The sequence below is a fragment of the Diabrotica virgifera genome, chromosome 2 (assembly GCF_917563875.1).
Source record: "Diabrotica virgifera virgifera chromosome 2, PGI_DIABVI_V3a".
NCBI lineage: Eukaryota > Metazoa > Arthropoda > Insecta > Coleoptera > Chrysomelidae > Diabrotica > Diabrotica virgifera.
This window is the reverse complement of record NC_065444.1, coordinates 3,084,515-3,107,311: the sequence shown is the minus strand read 5'-3', so window position 1 is coordinate 3,107,311 and position 22,797 is coordinate 3,084,515. Positions and strand designations below refer to the sequence as shown.

General features: G+C 33.0%; 2 protein-coding genes across 3 annotated transcripts in view; one reads left to right on the top strand and one right to left on the bottom strand.

Annotated features, from left to right (window-relative positions):
• The window catches only part of LOC114328077 (mucin-22), a 135,322-nt gene that overhangs the window by 24,962 nt on the left and 87,563 nt on the right, over nt 1-22,797 (top strand). The gene's annotated exons all lie outside the window — the stretch shown is intronic.
• Nucleotides 3,547-4,667, bottom strand: LOC114328078 (enhancer of split mbeta protein-like). The gene has a single exon (XM_028276831.2). The coding sequence runs from the start codon at nt 4,634-4,636 to the stop codon at nt 4,040-4,042; it is 597 nt and encodes a 198-aa protein (XP_028132632.2). The 5' UTR covers nt 4,637-4,667; the 3' UTR covers nt 3,547-4,039.

The following is a 22,797-nucleotide window of genomic DNA, read 5'->3' as shown; positions in this document are numbered from 1 at the left end:
AGAATCCTGAAATGTGTCCTGTGAGATTATACCGGAAACTTATATCGAAAAGGGAAACTATTACCAATAATGATAGACTTTTTCTGACTGTGAATGGCAAGTGGAATAAATATAATGATAGTAATTAGTACAAGAATTGTCCTATTGGTATTAGTACAATATCCAAATGGACAAAAATGTCTGCAGAAAAGATAGGATTAGACACAAAAAAGTGAAAATAACGAATCACTCTAATCGTGCCACTGCAGTTAGTCAGTTACTACAATCTGGCGTTAGTGAACAACAAGCTATGAAAATTACTGGACATGGAAGTTCGAACTCGATGAAACCGTATTTACATCTTAGTGCCGAACATCATCAGAACATAGTGAATACTTTTAGGAATACTCCAAGTACATCAAGTAATAATAGCAACAATACATTGTATCCACCTAATAACGGTCATACTATTCAAAATTTTTACCATTGCACCGTTTATAATAATTATAGTCGAGAATAATGTATTTTTTCGTGTACAAATTATTTATTGTTATAGGTAAAAAATAATTATAACAAATTATTTATAGTTATAATAAATAGAAAGAAGACTAAGTTTTCACTCTAATGGCATATAAAACAACATAATGCTTACATACCACCAAACATGGTTATTCATTTTTGATTTATAATAAATATTTCATGATTATGACTAATTGTGAATTAATTAAAAAATGGGTAGATTTAGGTTACCTAGATCAAATGTATTATTATTAAATTCCTTCCTCTCATTCTACTGAATTTTTGACCTATCACTTTGTTCGTGAAATAGTCTAATAAAATACCACTCGTGATTTAATTTATCTTATAAGTCTGTTTTTTATTTCTAAACTTAACTGAGTTGCTGAAAGAAAACACCACTCGTCCTACGGACTCGTGGTGTTTTCAAGCAACTCAGTTTCGTTTAGAAGTAAATCGACAGACTTATCGCGAAAATTGAATCACTAGTGGTATTACTATTTACTCCAAAAATACTTATTATACGTAAAAAATTATATTTAACCAAATTTTAGTTTTTTCTGTGCCAAATATTTTACCTGTTTTGCTAATTCTATAGTGTAAAAAATAACCGAGACAGAAACGTTTAAATCTTAATTTTGCTGTGGGGACCATTCATGTTGTGGGGGCAACCGGGGTTATTTAACCTTTTATTTTTAAAAAAGTAAGGGGTTTAAAAGATTAGGTTCAACGTGCTTAAATAGCACTTGGAATTAACTTTCAAACAGTTTTTAGACGAACCTGATATCGTAAACAAAAATGGAGTTATTGAAAAAAACAATAACATTTTTTGGAAAAATTTTTAAAAGATAAATTTTGAAAAAATTTTAGAGCATAAATTTTAACGCTATCAACATGTTCGGGGCTCATTTAATATATATTTTTAAGTACTTTGACAAATGTTTAATAAGTTTATGTTATAAAATGCATAAATTTCCCGTTATTTCAGCTTGAATACTTAAGAGTTTTTTACTCGCTGAAAAAAATATACATTCAATTACCTATAACTCACTTTTAGTCAACACTAAAAGGTTTTTGTAGTAAGGAGTTTATTTCGTTTTTTATTAGCTTCAATTTTGATAATAATAACTTTTTTGTAAAAACTTACACTTTTTGATTTATTGATGAAAAATTGGTTAAAAACATGCATTTTTCTCAAGAAAAATTAAAATCGTTGATCTTTAATAACTCAAAAAGTTTTGATTTATTTTAATAACTTTATATAACAAATTTTGCTAGAAATTTGTCCCTCTATCGAATTTTGGGGTTATTTTTAATAAAATAATTTTCTCCCCCAAGAAGGGGTGGCATTCACCCCCAAGAAGGGGTGGCATTCACCCCCAAGAAGGGGTGGCATCCACCCCAGGGTAAAAGCGCAAGTTGGCACCATGTCACCTTTGTTCCTTGAGATATCCTCTAACCACTCACCAATTTTCATGCAAATCGATGGAGGTTCAACAAAATCGGAGGTAATAGCTCATATCCACCTTCAGTGACTCCACTATAATAACAAAAAATAATGGTTATAACCTATATATAATGGTTATAAAACTAATTATATTGTACAAGTTAGTTGAAATTTATAAATACTGCCTAGTGTCAATAATGTTTAATACATAGAGGTTGAAAATAAAATAAATTAAATAACAAAATACCAATTTTCACAAAAATTTAAAAAAGGACGAAGATGTGGCAACGTCGCACCTTCACATAGAGATTAGATGCATGTAATTTATTTAGAGCTCGGGAGGCAATTCGTATGTAACCATTTTAGCGACAGGTAAGAAACCCCTCTTCGGGAGGCATTTCTTATGTGGCCGTCAGACGCACCAAAGTTTAGAAACCTCTATATTTACGAAAAGCTCCCCTGCCGAAAATTTTCCGTATTAGCAAAGTTTTCCGACTCGAATAGTTTATGAATAACTTAATAGAAAAAGTCTCATAAGGGACTTAAAATTTTTTTTTAATGGGGTAGGCGCAAAATCTTGTTTTAATGCTATTTAAATGCATTTATTTTTTTCGAATATAGAGAAAACTAATAGTATTTTTGAAAATTTTAACGCAGAATGGAAGATTACATTATTACCGAAGGCCGAAAGTCCCGGAAAACTTCTGTATGTTGATTTTTTGAGTTAAAGGGTTGAAAAAAAAATTAGTATGATTTTTAACTTCAAATATTTCATTCAAAAGAAACTTTTTTTTTATTCTAAGGGACTTTTAGCCCTCGGTAATAAAGTAATTTTTCATTCTTCGTTTACATTTTTCAAAAATATTTATTAATTTTCTCAGGATTCGAAAAAAATTAATCCATTTAAATAACATTGGACCAAGATTTTGCGCCTATTCCCTTAAGTGTGGGCCCAAGAGCTAATAGCTCAGTAACTGCCATAATTTGGAGTAGATATATTACATGTCATTATGCAAAAAAAAACAACGTTATTAACATTTATAAATTACTACAAAATAAGGTTTTTTTTGCAATTATCGTCAAATGTTTATGTAAATATTTTAATTTGGAAATTTTCAAAATTAAAGAACTTTTGATGATCTACAACTTTTATTTGAACCATTTTCTATAAAATGTATAAGAAATATAGGCAAAAAATATTTTTTTAGTTTTTAAGATTGTTAAAAAAACAAAGCAAAATTAGGTGTACGTCTTCACCGATTTTACATCAGCTACCCTCATATATTGTACCTTTTATAAACTTCAAATACCTGTAAAGATTTTTATAGTTTTTTTTTCGTCCTTGACTGGGGTAAACTGTTAAAGGACGTTCTATGATGACTTGATGACCACTATCCTCTGATGTGCTAAGGAATGGTCAGCCGTATTATATTCCGTTTAAAAAAGATTGATAGCACAGCTTTTATGATACAGTTCATTTGCATTTTATGCTGTGTGTCATAAAAACTATGCTATCAATAATTTTCAAACGGAGTATAGACAGAAAACTCCCTGTAGATATTATGTATAAATAAATTAAGAAGGAGGAAGTAAAAAAGCAGATGTTTAAGTAAAAATTATTTTATTTTAATCAAATACAACTACTACAAATTGGATTTAGTTCTACAGAGTTTATTTAAACTAATATTGCCACTTTTTTAAAATAATTTGCTTTTTCTCTAATCTAAATCCAACTTTAACAATTATTGTATGTCAACTGAGATATGTAACAATATAACCTGGCTTCTTCTTACTACTATTATCACAGAATTAAAGCTAGAAGTACAATACTCATCAAAGCAAATATTCAAACAAAAAAAATCAGTATTTCTGTTTGTATTCAAGAACAAAATTTGATGGTGCTATTATTACGAAAAAAAGGAAGACAAATAGATATAAAGGCTATCTGGAAATATTTGTTAAAATATCGTTATTGTAAGTTAATATTGTAACAAATTTTCTATTGATAAAAGAATTATTTTTAAGAATTAAGAAACTACTAAGCTACTTACAAAAAATCACAAACGTCACTACACTAACATAAACATAACAGTCTTTTCACCAGGGCCTCCACATTGAAGCTTGCGAAGGTGTAGAACACTTCAACTTTGAGGTAGGAGAGCCTTGGGGGGATCCACACTTCTGGGAATACTGGATATTGAAGTTATGAGACACGTAATCCAGTTGCCTCACACAAGCTCCCAGATGTTGTAGCAATTTTCTCCCAGCTGAAGGATCTATGATATCAGAAGGTGTTGTGATAAATTGAGTAACTTCCTGAGCACATTGAGTAAAGCCAGCTCTAAATCGATCAGCGTAAGACTGTTCAGGTGGTAGTACTAGCTGGTGGTGGCTCTTGAGGTTGTGTAAATGCCTCACTGTTAGTTCTAAGATATCAGCTTTTTCTAACTTTGAAACATTTTCTCCGTCGTTTTGAAGCGCTGTCACCATCAACTCTTTCAACTCGTCTAAACATCGGTTAATCCTGGCTCTTCTTTTTCGCTCTAACATCGGTTTCATCACTTTGCGGTACTGGTACGTTCTTGAGATGGGTTCTTCGTTTAACTCACTGGTGGTATATGCCACCGGCGCCATTGTGTGTAACACGTTTCGCGAGCACTCTGTAAAAAAACGACTGTCGAACCTCGATGGCATCAAACTTAAGAATGAAGTTTTGTTTTGAAGCTTTAGTTTTATAAGGATGTTCCTGGTTAGGAGAATGAGAGTGGGGCAGGTTGCATTGTATGAATGAATGGCTAGAGTTTGACCGCAGGGCCGGTCTTACGCTAGAGAATATATTTTACTGAACGTGTACATAAACAGAAAATTTAAAGTTGCTTATTTCTGTTAATATCTTTATTAATCTTAAATAATTACATAAATGTGAAACAGTAGAATGTAAGCAAAAACCTTTATAAAAGTTAACATAATATTTCTTGAAAAAATAAAAGGTTTAAAAAGTTCAAAAAAGTTCAAAAATTTGAAAAATTGTAGGATATCGGAAATGGTAGGTTAGTGTTTATAGACTTCCACAAAGTGTTTGACTCGGTAGAACTAGATAATTAGGCCTGGATCCCGCGTACCAAAAAAAAGTTGATTACTAGCAAGCTGAAAATTTATTAATAGCTTAACGGTGTCTAATCGGACAAACTTTGATATACGGGAACACTGGAACAGGAGAAGTTTTAATTGTGGAACAGTTTAAAAATTTGGAACGTCAGATTACGAAAACGCCCCATGTATTTTGTCGGATAGAACTTCCAATTGATGTGTTACCGTTTCATTAAACTATCATGCAAAAATCAGACTGCTATTTATCACCAATATAATTCCTGTCATTTGACATGTTCTTCGTGTTGAACTCATTAAAATTCCCAGTTGGTGATGGTGATAAACACCGGTCTGATTTTTGCATGAGAGTTTAATGAAATGGTAACAAATCAATTGAAAGTTATGTCCGACAAAATACATGGAACGTTTTCGTAGTCTGACGTTCCAAAGTTCCACAATTAAAACTTCCCCTGTTCCAGTGTTCCCATACATCAAAGTTTGTCCGAATAGGCACCGTTAAGCTATTAACAAAATTTCATCTTGCTATTACAGTAGAACGTCGATAATCCGGACGTCAAAAATCCGGACCGTCAATAATCCGGATTTGTATCTAGCAAAAATATCTGATTCCTTTAAAATAAATTAAGAACTTAGGTGCGAAAACGAACCTCTACCGCAGTTCAAAAATATTTTACACATTTTTTAAAAGCCCAAATAATGTCTGATGTGTTTTACTGTACACATGCTGCTATTATAAATTAATTACAATACAGTGTTTAAACATAAAAAAAATGTTTTGATTAATTTCACCTCTATTTTTAGACACTTTACTGTACAAGAGAAAACATACAATTTTAAAACGTTTGTTGTACTTTAATGTGTATACTGGCTTTTTTTAGGTAATTTCGATATTCCGGATAATTTGATAATCCGGATGGGGTCCGGTCCCAACTAATCCGGATTATTGACGTTCTACTGTACTTTCTTTTGGTACGTGGGATACAGGTCTAATACAGTCGGAAAAATGAAAGAATACCCATGAACGAACATATAAAACACGCTGTATTTTCCTGTCACCGTGTCACAAAGAAAATTGCCCAGCGCAAGTACATGTAATAATAATTATTACATAATGTACTTGCGCTGGCCAATTTGTTGTATGACACGGTGACAGGAAAATACAGCGTGTTTTATATGTTCGTTCATGGGTATTCTTTCATTTTTTCTGCTGTAGTTATTTATGTACCAAGTAGGGCTTACAATACCGGGATTCCGGGATCCCGTATACCGGGATACCGGACGATTTTTGTCCGGTATTCGATACCGGTATTTAAAATAAAAATACCGGTATTTCGGTATTAGCTTAATTTATAAAAAGTGAATTGATGCACAATAAACTTAAACTCTAAAATATTTTCTGCTATTACAAGAAATTATTTTTGAAGATTAACAAACAATATCATTGTAAAAAATATTTATTAAACACGTTTATTACACATACAAGTCAAGTAGAGCGCTTTCTAAAAGCGTTAATGTCGTTAATTTAAGGCGAAGGGTTATATCAGTTTTACAACCAAATTATTAAATCTCGTCAACAAATGAGTTACATAAAAATTCTTAAATATTTAAAATTAGACTACTTTATTTTATAAAAGCTGTAAGATTTATTAATCAGAATGGTTTTTACATTTTCAGATCTATTTTTCATTTATTTTTTGTGTATTGTGGTGTATAAATTAGGCTCACTTATTTTCTGAATTATTTATAATAATTGAAAATATATAGCGGTCTAGATACATAGTAATCTATATTAAATATACAAATACTGTATGTCACAGTAAGTTAATCTTTGTAATTAATATACAGGGTGTCCCGGAAAATAGTGCGTTCCTTAAAGGTATAGGTAGAGGGCATCGTGTAGAACAAAAAACTCTTATAACATTTTTTTCTAAATTCAACCGTTTGACCAAAAAACTATAAAACATTTTGGAACGCAAATTCAAATCTGGCAACTCTGTGAAGTACAAAAATCTAAACGTAAATAGTCCCATGTTTAGTAAACAGATAATTTGGAAGAATCCTGTTTAGTGTCAACGCCGAAAATGTTTTTGAATCGTGTGTTCATGAGTAATATTATGATATTATGTTGTTTATTTATGGCAGATCAATAAATGGAGAGGCATAAGTAATACCTACTAAAATTCTTTCAAAATGTTTTGCTGGAAGTGCATGTTACCTACTCTATGAGTTCATGTGTTCGGAAAAGTGGTGGTTCAGTTAAAATATGTGTTTTCATCTTAAAATATGTAAGTATAATTCGTTTAAAATTATGCCATATTTCAACTACATTTTAAAAAAAATTATAGTAAACAAAAATAGTAAGTATTAGGTTGGATTATTTTAAATACTGTAAGACACAAACGAGTTCTTATTCACCAGTGCGTAACATGTTGCCAGATTATTTAATTTTCTGAAGATTAAAATTCAGGTATATGGAAACCAATGTAATCTTTTTTTTTGGAAACAGTTAACTTTAGAAAAAAATGGTATAGGACTTTTTTGTTCTAAATTGTGTATTCTATATATACCTTAAAGGAACGCACTATTTTCCGGGACACCCTGTATTTTAAAGTTAAATTAATTTACAAAGAGCAAATTTTATTAGTAAAAGTACTACCCTATCATATGCTAAATTCATCCTAGAATCAAATATATAGTTTTTCTATTTGCACATTTTTTTGTATCCATCTATTCCTACTCTCTATGTAATCTTATAAACAACATTTACTCATTTCAAAACAAAATTTAATAGGTTTCATAAATATTATTTAATAACAAGTCAATATACCAACTGTGGATAGTATAAACATAACGTGTATATTTTTTATTCATAATACCGGGTTTTAATACCGGGACCCCGGTATTTGAAATTTTAAATACCAAATAACGGTATTGAGATTTTGGCTCGGTATTGTAAGCCCTAGTACCAAGTCAGTAAAGTTACTCTTTATCGAACGAGTCTGATATTATGAGCCGAGCGAGCGTAGCGAGCAAGGCGAATAACAGACGAGTTTGATAAAGAATCTTTACTGTCGTGGTGCATAAAAAATTTTATCACATTTTATATTGCTTTTAACACTTAGGTACTTACAATTTACAATTTAAGAACTTTTTAAATTTTAAACGTCATAATAATTTCATGACAGTGATAACAGATAACTTTTGCAAGATGGTTGCTTTCGATTTTTAATCGATAGTAATTAATATTGAATAATTACTAAATCGGTAGTTTTAATTTACTTTATATGAATATAATTGCAAAATTCTACATAATTTCACTTTTTGACATAAATTTAATTGATAATATCGCAAATTGTGTACAATATTTTTAAATAACTAAAGTAAATAAATTGTAAGTTACTCAAATAAATAATCGATTACTGCCATCGACCACTTACATTCAATCTCGATTAATCGCGGCAGGTAAAGTAAAATTTTTCTTTCAGTACAATAAAGTGTTACTTTACTGCCGCAAATGAGGGCAGATGAGCACAATAATGAATGACTTTAGTGATGGTTGGCGATAAATGTAATTATTAAAACATTAAATGAAAGTTGCATTGATAGCCGTTATTCCAGAATACTATTATAGAAATCCTACACACGTCATTAAAGTTATACGAACAATCTTCTTTTGGTACCTATTCGTTTCGAATATTGGCGATCATTCTGGCTACAATTATTTTATTAACTGATGCTTTAAATAATAGATTAGTTGTTGTTCTGGAAAACCAGTTCCTTAGGTTTTTTAACCACGATATTCTTCTTCTTCCAAGTCCCCGCTTTCCGAATACTTTACCTTGAAGGATTATTTTTAGTAATAGTAATCTGTATTTAGTGCCATTTCTCATTATGTGTCCGAGGTATTCTAACTTTCTCCTTTTATTCGTATACATCACTTCTCTTTCTTTACCCATTCTTTGTAGTACAGTCTCGTTAGTTATCTTGTCCGTCCTCCGTCCATGATATCCTTAGGATTCGCCTATATAGCCACATCTCGAAGGCTTCAAGTTGTTAATTTTTTACGTAATCTTAAGTCGTGATGAATCTTTGTAGTTTTTTTTATTTCTGTATATTTATCACTGTAGTTTTGTGTCTGTCCACATTCCTATTTTTGTATGGGCTTCATTTCTCCATTAGCTATAGCAGCTCAGCCGTCATTCATGTCGTCTTAGTTTTGTCGGTATTATGTTTATTCAAAGACTCTTGAGTTGGAATCGTTATGTTACACTGTTTTCTTTTGTGGTAAGCTGTTTTTTCTTCAGCCGTTAATACTCATTATTGTAGAGAGTTTTATAAGAAAACGAATTTTTTGTGTATTTGGAGGGGGGATTCCATTTTACTTAAACGGACTGCAAATTAATGGATTATACTCTGATCTGATACCATGTGTTAACCCAGATATATTTTTGCCAAGTTGATGGAATTACGGAATCTCTTGTTGACTGTTATAATATATTCTATTTGATTTCTCATAAACATTCCTTTAGTACCTGCAGCGCATACACGAGTAACTGGTAATCAGATTGATGATAGTTTTGCTAAAAATTCAGTTAATACTCTTTGATAGGGAGAGCACCATTTTGCGGTATAACACAAAATAGCATAATGGACGATGTTAAAAAATAGGCGTTTGTATGATTACACATGGAGTTGGACGTTTGGCATTAAAATTGGGCAAGATTTTAGAAGCAGCAGAGATACTAACATTGCGAAAAAATATGAGGAAGAAATACTGTAAGCCAAACTATTGCCGAGTATCAGAGAATTATTTGAAAAGACTTCTCAACAATGCTTTCTACTAGCAGGATGCAGTGCCCTTTCATGCAACCAAGACTGTTACGTTATGGTTGAGAAACAATGGGATCACTATTTTGCCTTGACCTGGAAATAGTCTCGATTTAAATCCAATAGAAATATGATCACACTAATGTTCTAGTATCACGATGGAAGCCACTATTCAAAACTGATTTTAAGTTATTACACCAAAAAATTTCGTATCATAAATTCCATGCCTTGCAGAATCGAGTATTTATCCCAGTAGATACTAATTTTAGACAAAGAAATGGGATATGTGCTTGTCGTCCTTTTGGGCTCTCTGATTCATTTATTGCGGAGAATCAGTCCGCTGTTGTTTTTTTTATTATTATAGCAGCGTGTGTGACTTGGCCCTGTCTACAATTTTCCTCCATTCTTTCCGGTCCTTACAGCGCTCCTTCCAATTGTAGATTCTTATCTTCTTTATGTCTCCCAAGACTTGATCTCTCCATCTTGTTTTGAGTCTTTCCTTTGGTCTCTTTGTTGTTGGTCTCCAGCCAGTTATTCGCTTTAGCGTAGAGTCTGGGTTAGCTCTTTCTGTGTGTCCCAGCCACCTGAGCCTTTGCGCGTTCACGAACTTGATTATGTCTTCGCCCTGGATGACTTCTTTAATTTCTTCATTGGTTAATCTTCTAAATTCGCCTACACTTAATCCTCACCGGTCCCATTATTCGTCGAATTATCTTTTTCTCTAAGATTTCTAACCTCATTTCATCTTTTTGTGTTAGGCACATCGTCTCTGCACCAAAGGTGATCACTGGCCTGATTGCAGTATTATAAATTTTTAATTTGGTTGTCTTACTAATGTGCTTTTTTTTCAAGAATTTTTGGTAGTTCTAGTAGGTTTTATTACCCAGTAGGATGCGTTCATTTATTTCATCCGTTCTATCATTTCTGCCATTCACCATCACTCCCAAGTATTTGAAACGGTGTGCTCTTTCAAATGCATATGCACCACGCTTAATTTCTTTCTCGATGTTCGTATTCTCTCTTGAACACTTGAGGTATTTCGTTTTGCTTTGGTTTATTACTAGCCCTCTCTTCTTTGCTTCTTTATCTAGTATTAATATTATATTCTGCAGGGTTTTTAAATCTCTAGTAATCAGTGCAATATCGTCTGCATACGCTATCAGTTGGGCTAAAGATTCGATAATCGTTCCCATAATTTTGGCTGCTCTTACTGCCCCCTCTATGGCAATGTTAAATAATGTTGTTGACAGGGAGTCTCCCTGTCTGACACCTACCTCCATTTGTACTTCATCTGACGGGCCTTCCCTTGTTAAGATTCGTGCCTTGGATTCTTTCAGTGTCATTTTCGTGAGACTTACTAGTTTTTCTTGAATGCGTAGTTGACTCATATCCTTAATTAGCTCCTCCCTTATTACACTGTCAAATGCTTGCTTGTAGTCAATAAACAGTATATGTAGATCTATTCCGTGCTCGTAACCTTTTTCGATGATTTGCGTTACAATGTGTATTGCATCTATTGTTGACTTACCTTCTCTGAATCCATGTTGGTATTCACCTATTTTTGTTCTCGTTTCTTTTTCTATTCTTTGTCTGATCAAATTAGTTAATTTGTGTAATAATTTTGTACATTGTATTTAATAGCGTACATTTTTAGCGTATTTAAAAGCTTTTTTAATTTAACAAAAAGCAAATAGACTGACAAAATAATACTTATGGCGACTTAATAACACGGTATGGCGAAACCGACAAATTAACACTAAGATGAAGTCAAGAATTTATAAGGTCAATGTAAGATCAATAATGACAAATGCATCAGAATCAAGACCCGATACAGCTACAACACAACGACTACTAGAAACGGCAGGGATGAGATGGAAAGATAAATGAAGAAATTAAAAGACAATGTAACGTACAGTGTATAAACTGATAGACACTAAATAGAAAAAATAATGGAATAACCATATAACTAGAATGGGCGATTGAAGTATCGGCAACAAGAGATAAATCACCAATCGGTAGAAATATCGGCCGACGATGAAAGAGCAAGAAGAAGAAGAAATGCTAATTTTCTTCATAATAACCAGTGTTATTGAATTTTTTTAACATCTACTAAAAGCTAATGGTTGATGTTTGATTTTAACATTTTTAGAGGGAATAATCTTGTATCTAAATAAAATTGTTTATGTGAAAAAGAGGAATGCTGCTAACTAAAACTAAAAATTTTGCAAGTTTCCAGAATTGTGGCCGCTAGTTTATTTTATAAATAATTGCTCCATTGGCTCGTGCTTCAAATCGTATCCAAAACCGGCTCTGTAGCTTGATGCAATTTGAAGTTTGTCCCTCTGTGTTGAATGTAGAGGACTTTTATGAAATGAAAAGGGTGCACTGCTTTATTATGTAGCGATACGGGTGCTGAGCGTGTGACTCGTACTATGGGAATTTTATTTTTTTTTCCCATGCCCATGAAGAGAATGAAGGCAGGTTGCTTGGAGCGCGTAACTGTTTTGGGGGTTTTTTATAGAATGGTCGAATCGAATAATAAAAATTTACGGTTTCCTGTTGCCACTTAAGTAGGTATACGTTTAATTTTTGTTGGCAATTTTTTTATTTGACTTTTTATATATCGCACCCTCAGTGCAAGACTGCGGTAACTCAAAATTTTATGAAAATTAAGTAATCATGGAATTCGATTGTAAACATGCATATACATCCCATGTAAAACTTTAGTAACTTTCAAATGCTTAATGGGCTAAATATTACAACAACAACAACAACAGTTTAACTATTTTGCGTTTTTGAACATAAGTTCCGTGCAAAACTGTTGTAACTCTAATGTAACAGAGTTACAACAGTGTTGCACGGAACATTGCAACGGATTCGAGAACAAGCAATAACAAGCAATGAAAAAAGTAAGATATTTGTTATTTTAATATCTATATCTGTGGTGTTTAATTTTAATATACAACGCGTCTACGTAATCCATTAACGGCTGAGACAATAAACAAAGATTTTCGAGACCAATCTATTCATGTAAATTTTATGTCCTTTGTGTGATATTATATTTATTTTCCATAAGATGTGTGCGATGTCGTTTGACCATAATGTATTTGTTAGATTGGATTAAAACCACATAAATTAAGACTAATTATTTACGACCAAAAAGTATTTTTTCTCATGAAAGGAAAAACAGTTATCTTAAAACTTGTGTATTGACAATACTGAGAGGTCAAAAATATCTATTCTCAGAAAACTTGCCAAAGAACAGCCAAACATTCAAATGGTCAAAAAGAAAGATTTGGTATACTTATGCCATTCGGGTATGATACCAGAAGCCCACCATAGTTTTTATAAAAATATTTTGGCACACAATGATGTACGAGAAGAGGACAACAACTACGGTAAAACCTGTCAGCAACGGCCACTAAAAATGCAAGAACTATTGACCGATATAGAAAGGTGGCCGGTATTGCCAGTTTTTGTAGTCTAGATATACATAATTGTTTTGGGGAATTTTTAAACTGGCCGTTAGTACAGGTGGCCGATGTTGGCAGGTGGCCGGTAACACAGGTTTTACTGTAAAAGTAAATGTGCCTACACTTTTTACAATTTTCTCCGTGCAAAACTGTTGTAACTTTGAAATTCTAATACTAAATGTGTAGTGATTAACAATTTTTTCCGTGCAAAAGTGTTGTAACTTTGAAATTCCTAATTTTTTTTGCATTAATATTATTTTATTTAAATTTCTATTTTTGGTTAATGTAATATAGGCTGAAAATCATGCAAAATCATAATCAAATGTTAATTTTTCTTAAAACTTGTGTGTTATTTCACCGATATTAGCACGAAAATAAACAAAATCGTCTTTATCTCGAAACTTACTTATTTTGACTTACTGCAGTCTTGCACTGAGGGTGCGATATGTTACAGTTCAAGTTGATTCTCAGTTAGAGTTGACTCAACTTTTATTAGTTGAAGTACACTCTTCCTAATTCTTGTTAGTGAAAGTAGATCGCGGGAAAAAGAGAATCAACTCTTACTAGCTTGAGTTGACTATTCCTGGATCGATTCAGTAAATGTAGAATCTCACCTACTTTTTTGATATGAGTGTGCATCTCTTTTGACTGTTTTGACTGTTTCAACTACTTATCACGATTTGAACATACCCAATAACATTTTATTTCTAGAATCGATTGTTTTTGTTTCTGTTGTGAAAGAATACACTCTTACTAAATAGAGATGTTGAAAAAGTATGTATTCGTTACAAAGTAGTCGTTACTTACGAATACCGAAAGTAATGATTACTATACAGAGAGGCAAATCGTTACTTTGATTACTTTGATTACTCTGATTACTTCGTTACTTCGTATTAATCGTATCAGAGCGAGTACCGACTATTATATCTACTTTGATTATTTCGTACCAATCGTATCGAAGCGAGTTACGGACAGGACCAGTATTTTACGAGTGTTATCGAATATCTTTATCGGTATGAAGCGTTTTAAAGGTGTGAGAGTGAGGACTGAGAAATACGATTCTGGATAGGATTACCGGTACTCAAATACACAAGTAACAAAGGTAATAATAGTAATTAAAGTAACGAATACTGTAAATGATTACTTTATACAAAAGTAACGATTTGTAACGAATACTCGAAAATAACTATAATCAACATCACTATTACTAAATAGCATTAGGAAGAGTATACATTTTCTAGTTGGAGTTTACTTTAACTCACACCGAAAGGTAGACGAGTTATGGATTAAGTAAGTAAGGAAATGTTGAATAAAAATCTTCATGTTATATTTAAAATCAACTTTTACTAAAACCAGCCGATTAAGTTGAGACGAACTAGGAATAGTCAACTCCAGCAGGATAAGGGACCGTTCAAGTATTACATAACGCAGGTTGGGGGGGGGGGTCAAAAATCTTAAAAAATTGCGTTACGTAATAGTTAAACGCTCATTACAGTGCGTTACGTAGGGGAGTAGGTGGGTCAAAAATCTTCAAAAATCGCGTTACGTAATACTTGAACGCTCCCTAATCAACTTAAACTGTAACATATCGATGGTGAAAGTTTCCAACCTCCTATGTCAATTTTTGGATATTTTGTTCTGTTACCCTCCTCTGCGATTTTAGGATCCCGACTACAAATAATGACAAAATTAAAAGTGCGAATTTTGTGCTGGAATTTGGTATGTGGGGTTAGAATATTATTTGGAACAACTTGTTCAAATAACTTTTTGCGATATCTCTAACGCGAAGCAAAATAGAAAAGTAAATAAAACAGTGTAGCGTGAGTAAAAAATTTATGGGGAGGTCTGACCTCCTCTGACGAGCCGCCACTGCATCTATAAGCCGATTAATGAAATAACGACATAGGAGCTTGTAAACAGTAAAAATACATATTTCTCTTTAATTTAGGGTAACAAAACAAAATAGCCAAAAATTGGCATAGGAGGTTGGGAAATTTCACCATCGATATATACCATTTTAACTATTACTCCAGGGAAATAAACAAATAAAGACCCTATTCCGGACTTTCAATTATCCGGGTATCTGACAATCTTTTTAGTTATTGTAAACCTATAAGAACAAACCCACCCGTTTCCTGCCAAGCGTTCGGAATCGTTTTTTAATTATTAATAATTTCGTGCAAAACACGCGATTTTTTCGATTTTTTGTACCCCATAAAACGGCTAAATAGTTGATATAAAATTACAAAATTAGATTCGTACTACATTGAAAAAGTTTCAAAATGGAGACTTTTGAAAAGTTAAAAAATCAATTTGTTGTTCCGCAAACCACCAATAATGTAAAATCGTTATTTGTTCATGTACATTTTAACTATTATTAAAATGAACCTATAACTTTGATATTTCACCCAAAGTTGGTTACTCAACAAACCCTCAAAATTTCAGAACAATCCACTAATTAGTTTAAATGTTATTCTATTTGTTTATCCCAGTGACCTTATTTTTGCAATAAATTATTTGAAAATAATGAAGATACGGTAAATCTACGCACATCAAATGAAAGTTTACCAGACGTATTATCCAAGAAAAGCTAGGAATGGCCAAAAATCACGAAGAAGATCCCCAACAAGAAGCTAGATCGACCAAATTACAGGATTATACAAAAGGCCTATGCATGAGTTAAAAGAAATGACCAGAAACAGAGATCTTTGGACTTGAAAACGGACAATACATGACATCACGTCGACCACTACACTCCCTCCGGGGGGTCAGGACTGAAGAGAGAGATATATCCATTATATCACTACAACAACAGACCTCGAATTCCCCAGACTTTTTGTCCATCAGAACTTGTTTCCGTTTATTCTCATTTTCTTTCTCTTTAATTCGCCAGTCTCCTATCATTACTTTAACTGCATCATACTATCGTTTATTCTTATTTCGACGCCCCCATCGAACAAGATTGTAACTCATTTTTAACGAGTTTACAGGAGAGGCAAAAAACGAAAACATGAATTTTTAAAAATTTGTAGCGAAATGATTAAACTCTTTAACTACACTAATGTGCAGTGGCGCACCCAGGGGGGTTTTGGGGGTTAAAACTTCTCCCAGAGCATATAACAAAGATATATAGGGTGTCCCAAAAGTAGTGGAACGGTCGAATATTTCGCGAACTAAATATCGGATCGAAAAACTGAAAAATACGTGTCCAATCATTTTCAAAAATCTATCCAATGACATCAAACACCAACCCCCGTTACACCCCCTGGAGGTGGGGTCGGGGGTAACTTTAAAATCTCAAATGGAAACCCCTAGTTTTTCTTGCAGATTTTAATTCGTTACGTAAAAGTAAGTAACTTTTATTCAAGACATTTTTTCGAACTGTGGATAGATGGCGCTATAATTGGAAAAAACGATTTATCCTGATACCATAGGTAAATTATAGAAACTGTCTAATATCTCGAGAAATACACTTCCAAATGAGAAACTAAAATAGAGGTTTTTAATATTTTTCGAAAACCTATCGATAAACGCCACCATGGCCCTCCAAGCCACCCCCTGGAGGTGGGCTGGGGGGTAAATTTAAAATCTTAAATAGCAACCCCCACTTTTTATTGCAGATTCGATTTCGTCATGAAAAATTAAGCAACATTTATTCGAAACATTTTTTAAAATTGCTGATAGATGGCGCTAATAAATCGTATTTTGCCAATTAAAGCGCCATCTATCAACAATTCTAAAAAATGTTTCGAATAAATGTTGCTTAATTTTTCATGACAAATCCGAATCTGTAATAAAAAGTGGGGGTTGCTATTTAAGATTTTAAAGTTACCCCCAACCCCACCTCCAGTGGGTGGGTTGGAGGGTCATGTTTGGTGTTTGTCGATAGGTTTTCAAAAAATATTAAAAACCTCTTTTTTAGTTTCTCATTTGGAAGTGTATTTCTCGAGATATTAGACCGTTTCTATAATTTACCTATGGTATCAGGATAAATCGTTTTTCCCAATTATAGCGCAATCTATCCACAGTCTGAAAAAATGTCTTGAATAAAAGTTGCTTACTTTTACGTAACGAATCCCAATCTGCAAGAAAAACTAGGGGTTTCCATTTGAGATTTTAAAGTTACCCCCACCCCACCTCCAGGGGGTGTAGTGGAGGTTGGTGTTTAATGTCATTGGATAGATTTTTGAAAATGATTAAATACGTATTTTTCAGTTTTTCGATCCGATGTTTAGTTCGCGAAATATTCGACCGTTCCACTACTTTTGGGACACTCTGTATAAAGAATAGTAATAAACCACTAAAACCGCCTAAACCTTTAACTTTTTTAAAATAAGACGGATCGTTATGAAACCTTTTGCATTCGATTCGGGAGAGCTTTAGGGAAATTCTTTAATACTTGGCATGAATAATTACAAATGTGAATTGCATTCTTGTAGGCGGAAAATCCATTTTCCAAAGTGCATTTCAAAGTGTTTACACAATAAAAATTCAAAACTTGGAAAATAATCATGAGAATGAGTTTAATTTTCATATTCGGAGGATATTGAGGTCGCTAAACAGGAATATAGGGTCGGCGAAGCTGTAAGAGGTACCTGGTGCCAGGAATCTACGCCATCTCTAGGAGTTTTATAAAAATTCGTTATTGAAAATAATTTATTATCTCGGAGTTTTAAGATCGCTGAACAAGAATATTGCAATGAAGATGCTGTGTGCCCTGTATCTACGTGGTCTCTGGGAATTGTATGAAAATTCGTAATAAAATTTGTTGCAACTTGTTATTCCGGGGTTTTTAAGGTAACTAAGAGTTTTAATCATATACTCGAGGTTCTGGCATCTTTATATCTTAAAAAATTATTATTAATAGTGAAAAAAAATTTCGAATTATTTTTTTTTTCATAATTTTCGCTCTGAACTAAAATAGCTTACTGTTATTGTTATTCACAGTTGAATTTTATAACGAATTTCTATAAAACTCCAGAAGACGAAGTAGAGTCCGCGCACCAGGTAACTCATACTCATACAGCATCCTCCATGCAATATTTATTGCAAAACTCCAGGAGATAATATAGATATCGGGCACCAAGTACCTCGTACAGCATCGTCGAAGCAATATTCGGGTTCAGCGACCTCGAACACCTCGGAATAATAAGTTTCAATGATTTTCATAATGTATTTCCATAAAACTCCAGGAGACGACGTGCCTATTGGGATACCGGGCACCAGGTACCTCTTACAGGTTCGCCGAACCCATATTCCTGTTTAGCAACCTCAAAACCCCCGAGTATAAAAATATAACTCATTTCCATGATTATTTCATTCATAGGAGATTCTGACCAATAGGAAGCTACAGAAATAAAAATTAAAGTAATAATTTTTGATAATATCCCGCCGTCAAGTATATTACGTCAGATGCCCTTCGTTGCTATGAAAAAATACATTCAGTGACATTAATGACAATTATAAAAGTTATAAAAGTGATGACTTTCAACCGTCAAATATTTATAACAACTGTGTGTTTAACTGTAATAATTTGTACTTACATAAATAAATTACAATAAAATTTTGGTTTTGAACAGTTTTATTCATGAAATAATCGCAGCAAATTGCACTCGATCTCTAAAATTATTATCGAGTTGTTTCCCTCGTGCCACTTTGACATAATTTCACACCCCTTCGGGTCGTGAAATTAAAACTGTCAAAGTGTCACTCGAAAAAAATTCGATAATTTTAGAGCTCTTGTGCAATTACTACTGATTATTTTCTGAGTTGTAAATTTTTATTTTTTGACACTTTAAGAAGCACTTTGGAAATAGTTATTTGTGAAACAGTTCGTGAAGTATGCTTTTTGCGAACGCACGCGATGTTTAGAGCACGAGCGACAACGGAGCGAGTGCTATACATCGCGTAAGTTCGCAAAAAATACTTCACGTACTGCTATCTATAATAACAGTTTTCACTATACAATGTATTTATCTACTCTATGTCATATTATGTATAAGTTTTTAGTTTGTGAAAACTGTCATTATAGATAGCAGTGCGTGAAGTAACAATGTATTTTAAATGGGATTTACTTTTTCGCACTGGTTTTTGACACACTTTTATATAACAAAATACCCTTAACTTTCGCGTTGTCATGGTGATGACAATATGCGTTGTCATGGTAATGAGCAATAAATTACAACAAAAGTTTAACAACCATTTTACACTCTCCGTGTTAATTATTTTTCCCGTTTAACTCTTAAAAGGTTGTATGTTTTGAGTTATTTGCAATATAGCTAGAAGAAAATTAGTTTTTATGGTATATTTAAACAAAATATCAACTCACAGTTTACACAATTTTAATTGGAAATTATAAATTTTACAATAACATTAATATTCTATCACTATGAAAAATAATGGTATAAAATATCTCAAATTTTTTGCATTCTTATTGCGTATCTGTAAATATTTAATTTTAAACCATTTTACTTTATTACTTTACTCTTTTACTATCTACATACTTCAAACTTAACATGTGTGTCCTTAAATAGGTTAAAATTTAGAATCTGTTTCTGATTTATTTTAGTTACGGATTTAGGCTTGCCTGATGCTTTGGCATATCGTATCATGGTTATCCATAGGTGTGGAGCATATTATACGACTTAATATTTTTCGATTTTTCTATAAGGGCATGCATTCAATCACCCTCGTTTTGTGAATGTGCCATTTCAAAAAAATACTCAAAAAATGTTATGCTCAAAAAATGTGTAATGTTAATATTAAACTTTTTCACTGCATAGAAGTACGTAGCAAACAGTATATACTTATTATGTCCACCGCAACTATCAAAAAGGAAAAAAAGTCCGTAGATTCTTTTTTACTTTTATTTCGATAAATTGACTTATGAGATGCACCATATGTTTGAATCCTTTATAAATTTAACTGAACTGAAAACTGAACTATACTGAAAATACCGTGGACGGCTATGCTGACAAATGTGGCAGTCCTTAAGAGAGCAAATGCTACCCGCGAGCTGCTTGATAACATCAAATATAGAAAGATGGCCTATTTTGGACACGTAGTAGGGGGAGACCGGTATAATATTCTTCAACTTATTATGATGGGTAAAATCGAAGGACGCAGAGGAATTGGTAGAAAGCAGGCCTCTTGGTTGAAGAATATCCGGGAGTGGACAGGAATAAAGAAAGCAGAACACCTATTTAGAATAGCTCGAGACAGAGACAGTTTCGCCATGTTAATCGCCCACGTCAAGGGGACTTGATAGGGCACGTTAAGAAGAAGATAAATTTAACATACGTGCAACAAAGTTATAACTCATTTAAAAACCTTGGTAATCGTCAACTATAAAGAAGGTAAATATTTAAAATAGGGAGTATCCAGTGTTACTGCCTTTTTCACGCTAGAATGGCACACCTAAGTTAAAATACACCTTTTGTCAATAAAGTATTAGCCAAACTATTGAGAATTAAACTATGTCGGTTATATTGACGTGTGCGCAATTTTTTGCTGAATTCGCCTTTTGTGTTGAAATCTGAAAAAAGATGAAACTTGAGTTACAACCTTGTTCGATGGGAGTGTCGATTTATCCTACCCTTGTTTGTCTATCTCCTTCTCCCACTTTTGAGCTACCCTTGCTGTAACATTCTTATCGTGACGCATATATCTTATTCTTTTTCGCATAATATAATCTTTTGTCTAATTTTAGGTATTCGATATGAGTAGAGTATTCCTATCTTATAGCTTGTGTAACAAATAAGTAAGAAACTGCACCATTACCTATAATGCTACACTATAATATAATGATGGTCCTAAAGTGTAGACAAAAAGAAAATACCTTGAACCATTATTCATCCTTCTCTTCCTAAGTGCCTTCTCCATTGAGGTTGGTGATCAATATGGCAAATTCCTCTCTGTTCTGGGCTTGATGAATTAAGTCGTTTCTTGTTGTGTCATGTCGGTCCAATCTCTTATGTTTCGTTGCCAAGATTTTATATTTCTTCCTATACCCCTTTTACCTTTTGATCTTGCCTTCGAATATTAGCTGGAGCTGCTCAAATTCCCTATGGCGCATTATGTGTCCTAGGTATGACCATAATTCATAATAATTAAGATTTATTATAATTTTTTGCTCTTTATAATTTTTTATGCAAGACTAGGTAAATTAATACACATTTTTCTTACTGTCTTATCTCTATTAATAATATCGTGAGGTTTCTGTTGCAAAAAGATTGCCGACACATGGGAAGTGGATTCCGTGTATGATCCCATGAATATTAATTTACAGAACTGGATATTTTTAATGGCTTAACACGTCTTCTTTTTCAACAAAAGACGACAGGCTCCTAATAATATGTAATACATATTTAGTATTCTTATAAAATGATGACAAGAAATGTTTTTACTCACCTAAAAAAGAAGACATTATTATACCTAGCCGTTGATCCCAGGTCAAGAATTTTTTTGGTATATTACTTCTATTTTAAATATTATGTTTATGGTTTTAATTGGTTTACTCAAAGGAAACGAAATTAAAACGACTACTCCAAAAAAAATCAACTTTGTGCAAGAGAACTGAAAATAGACTTAAGAGTTAGGCGGACAAGGTGTTATATTTTCTCGACTCTGCTTTACGGGATAGAAGCATGGATACTTAACGCGTCGACTGTGGGTGTAGAAGAATCCTGAAGATATCATGGACCGAGCATGTAACCAACAACGAAGTCATGAGAAGAGTCAACAAAAGAATGGAAATATTGGAAACCATCAAGACACGAGAGCTGCAATTCCTTGGGCATGTTATGCGTAATGAGACTCTCATTATGAGAGATACTTCAGTTAATTATACAAGGGAAAATCCAGGGCAAGAGAAGTGTAGGAAGGACAAAAGTCTCATGGTTGCGTAACTTGAGTGAATGGTACGTATGCATATCAACTGAACTATTCAGTCAGAGCAGCAGCATCTAAGACCAGAATAGCCGTGATGATTGCCAATCTCCGTCGCGGAGATAGCACGTAGTGAAGAGAAGACAATAATTGGTATAATGAAAACCACATCTTTAATTACCTACGTTTGACAAGTGTGTGGTTGAAAAAATTGGTTGTGGGTGATGTTATTACATAGTTGTATGTATATCACATATATGTGTGTTCGAATATTGTGTGTTGCAATACATATAATGTATTGTGCATGAGATTATCGATGATTTGTTCTTCGCCTTACTTTAATCCGCTATTGTTGGTGTGTTCTTGCTGTTGACTTCTTCTTTAAGTATTACTTAAAGATACTAAGATACTAAGCCTGCAGCATTCTGCTGATGGGTTCTTTAAGTAGGGTAAGTGGTGCTTCTTTGACTTTTCTCTTTTTCATGTCTGTTTGTTTCATGATTATTGATGAATCCTACTGCTGTCATACGACCCGTAGTGATGTATGGTAGAGAAACG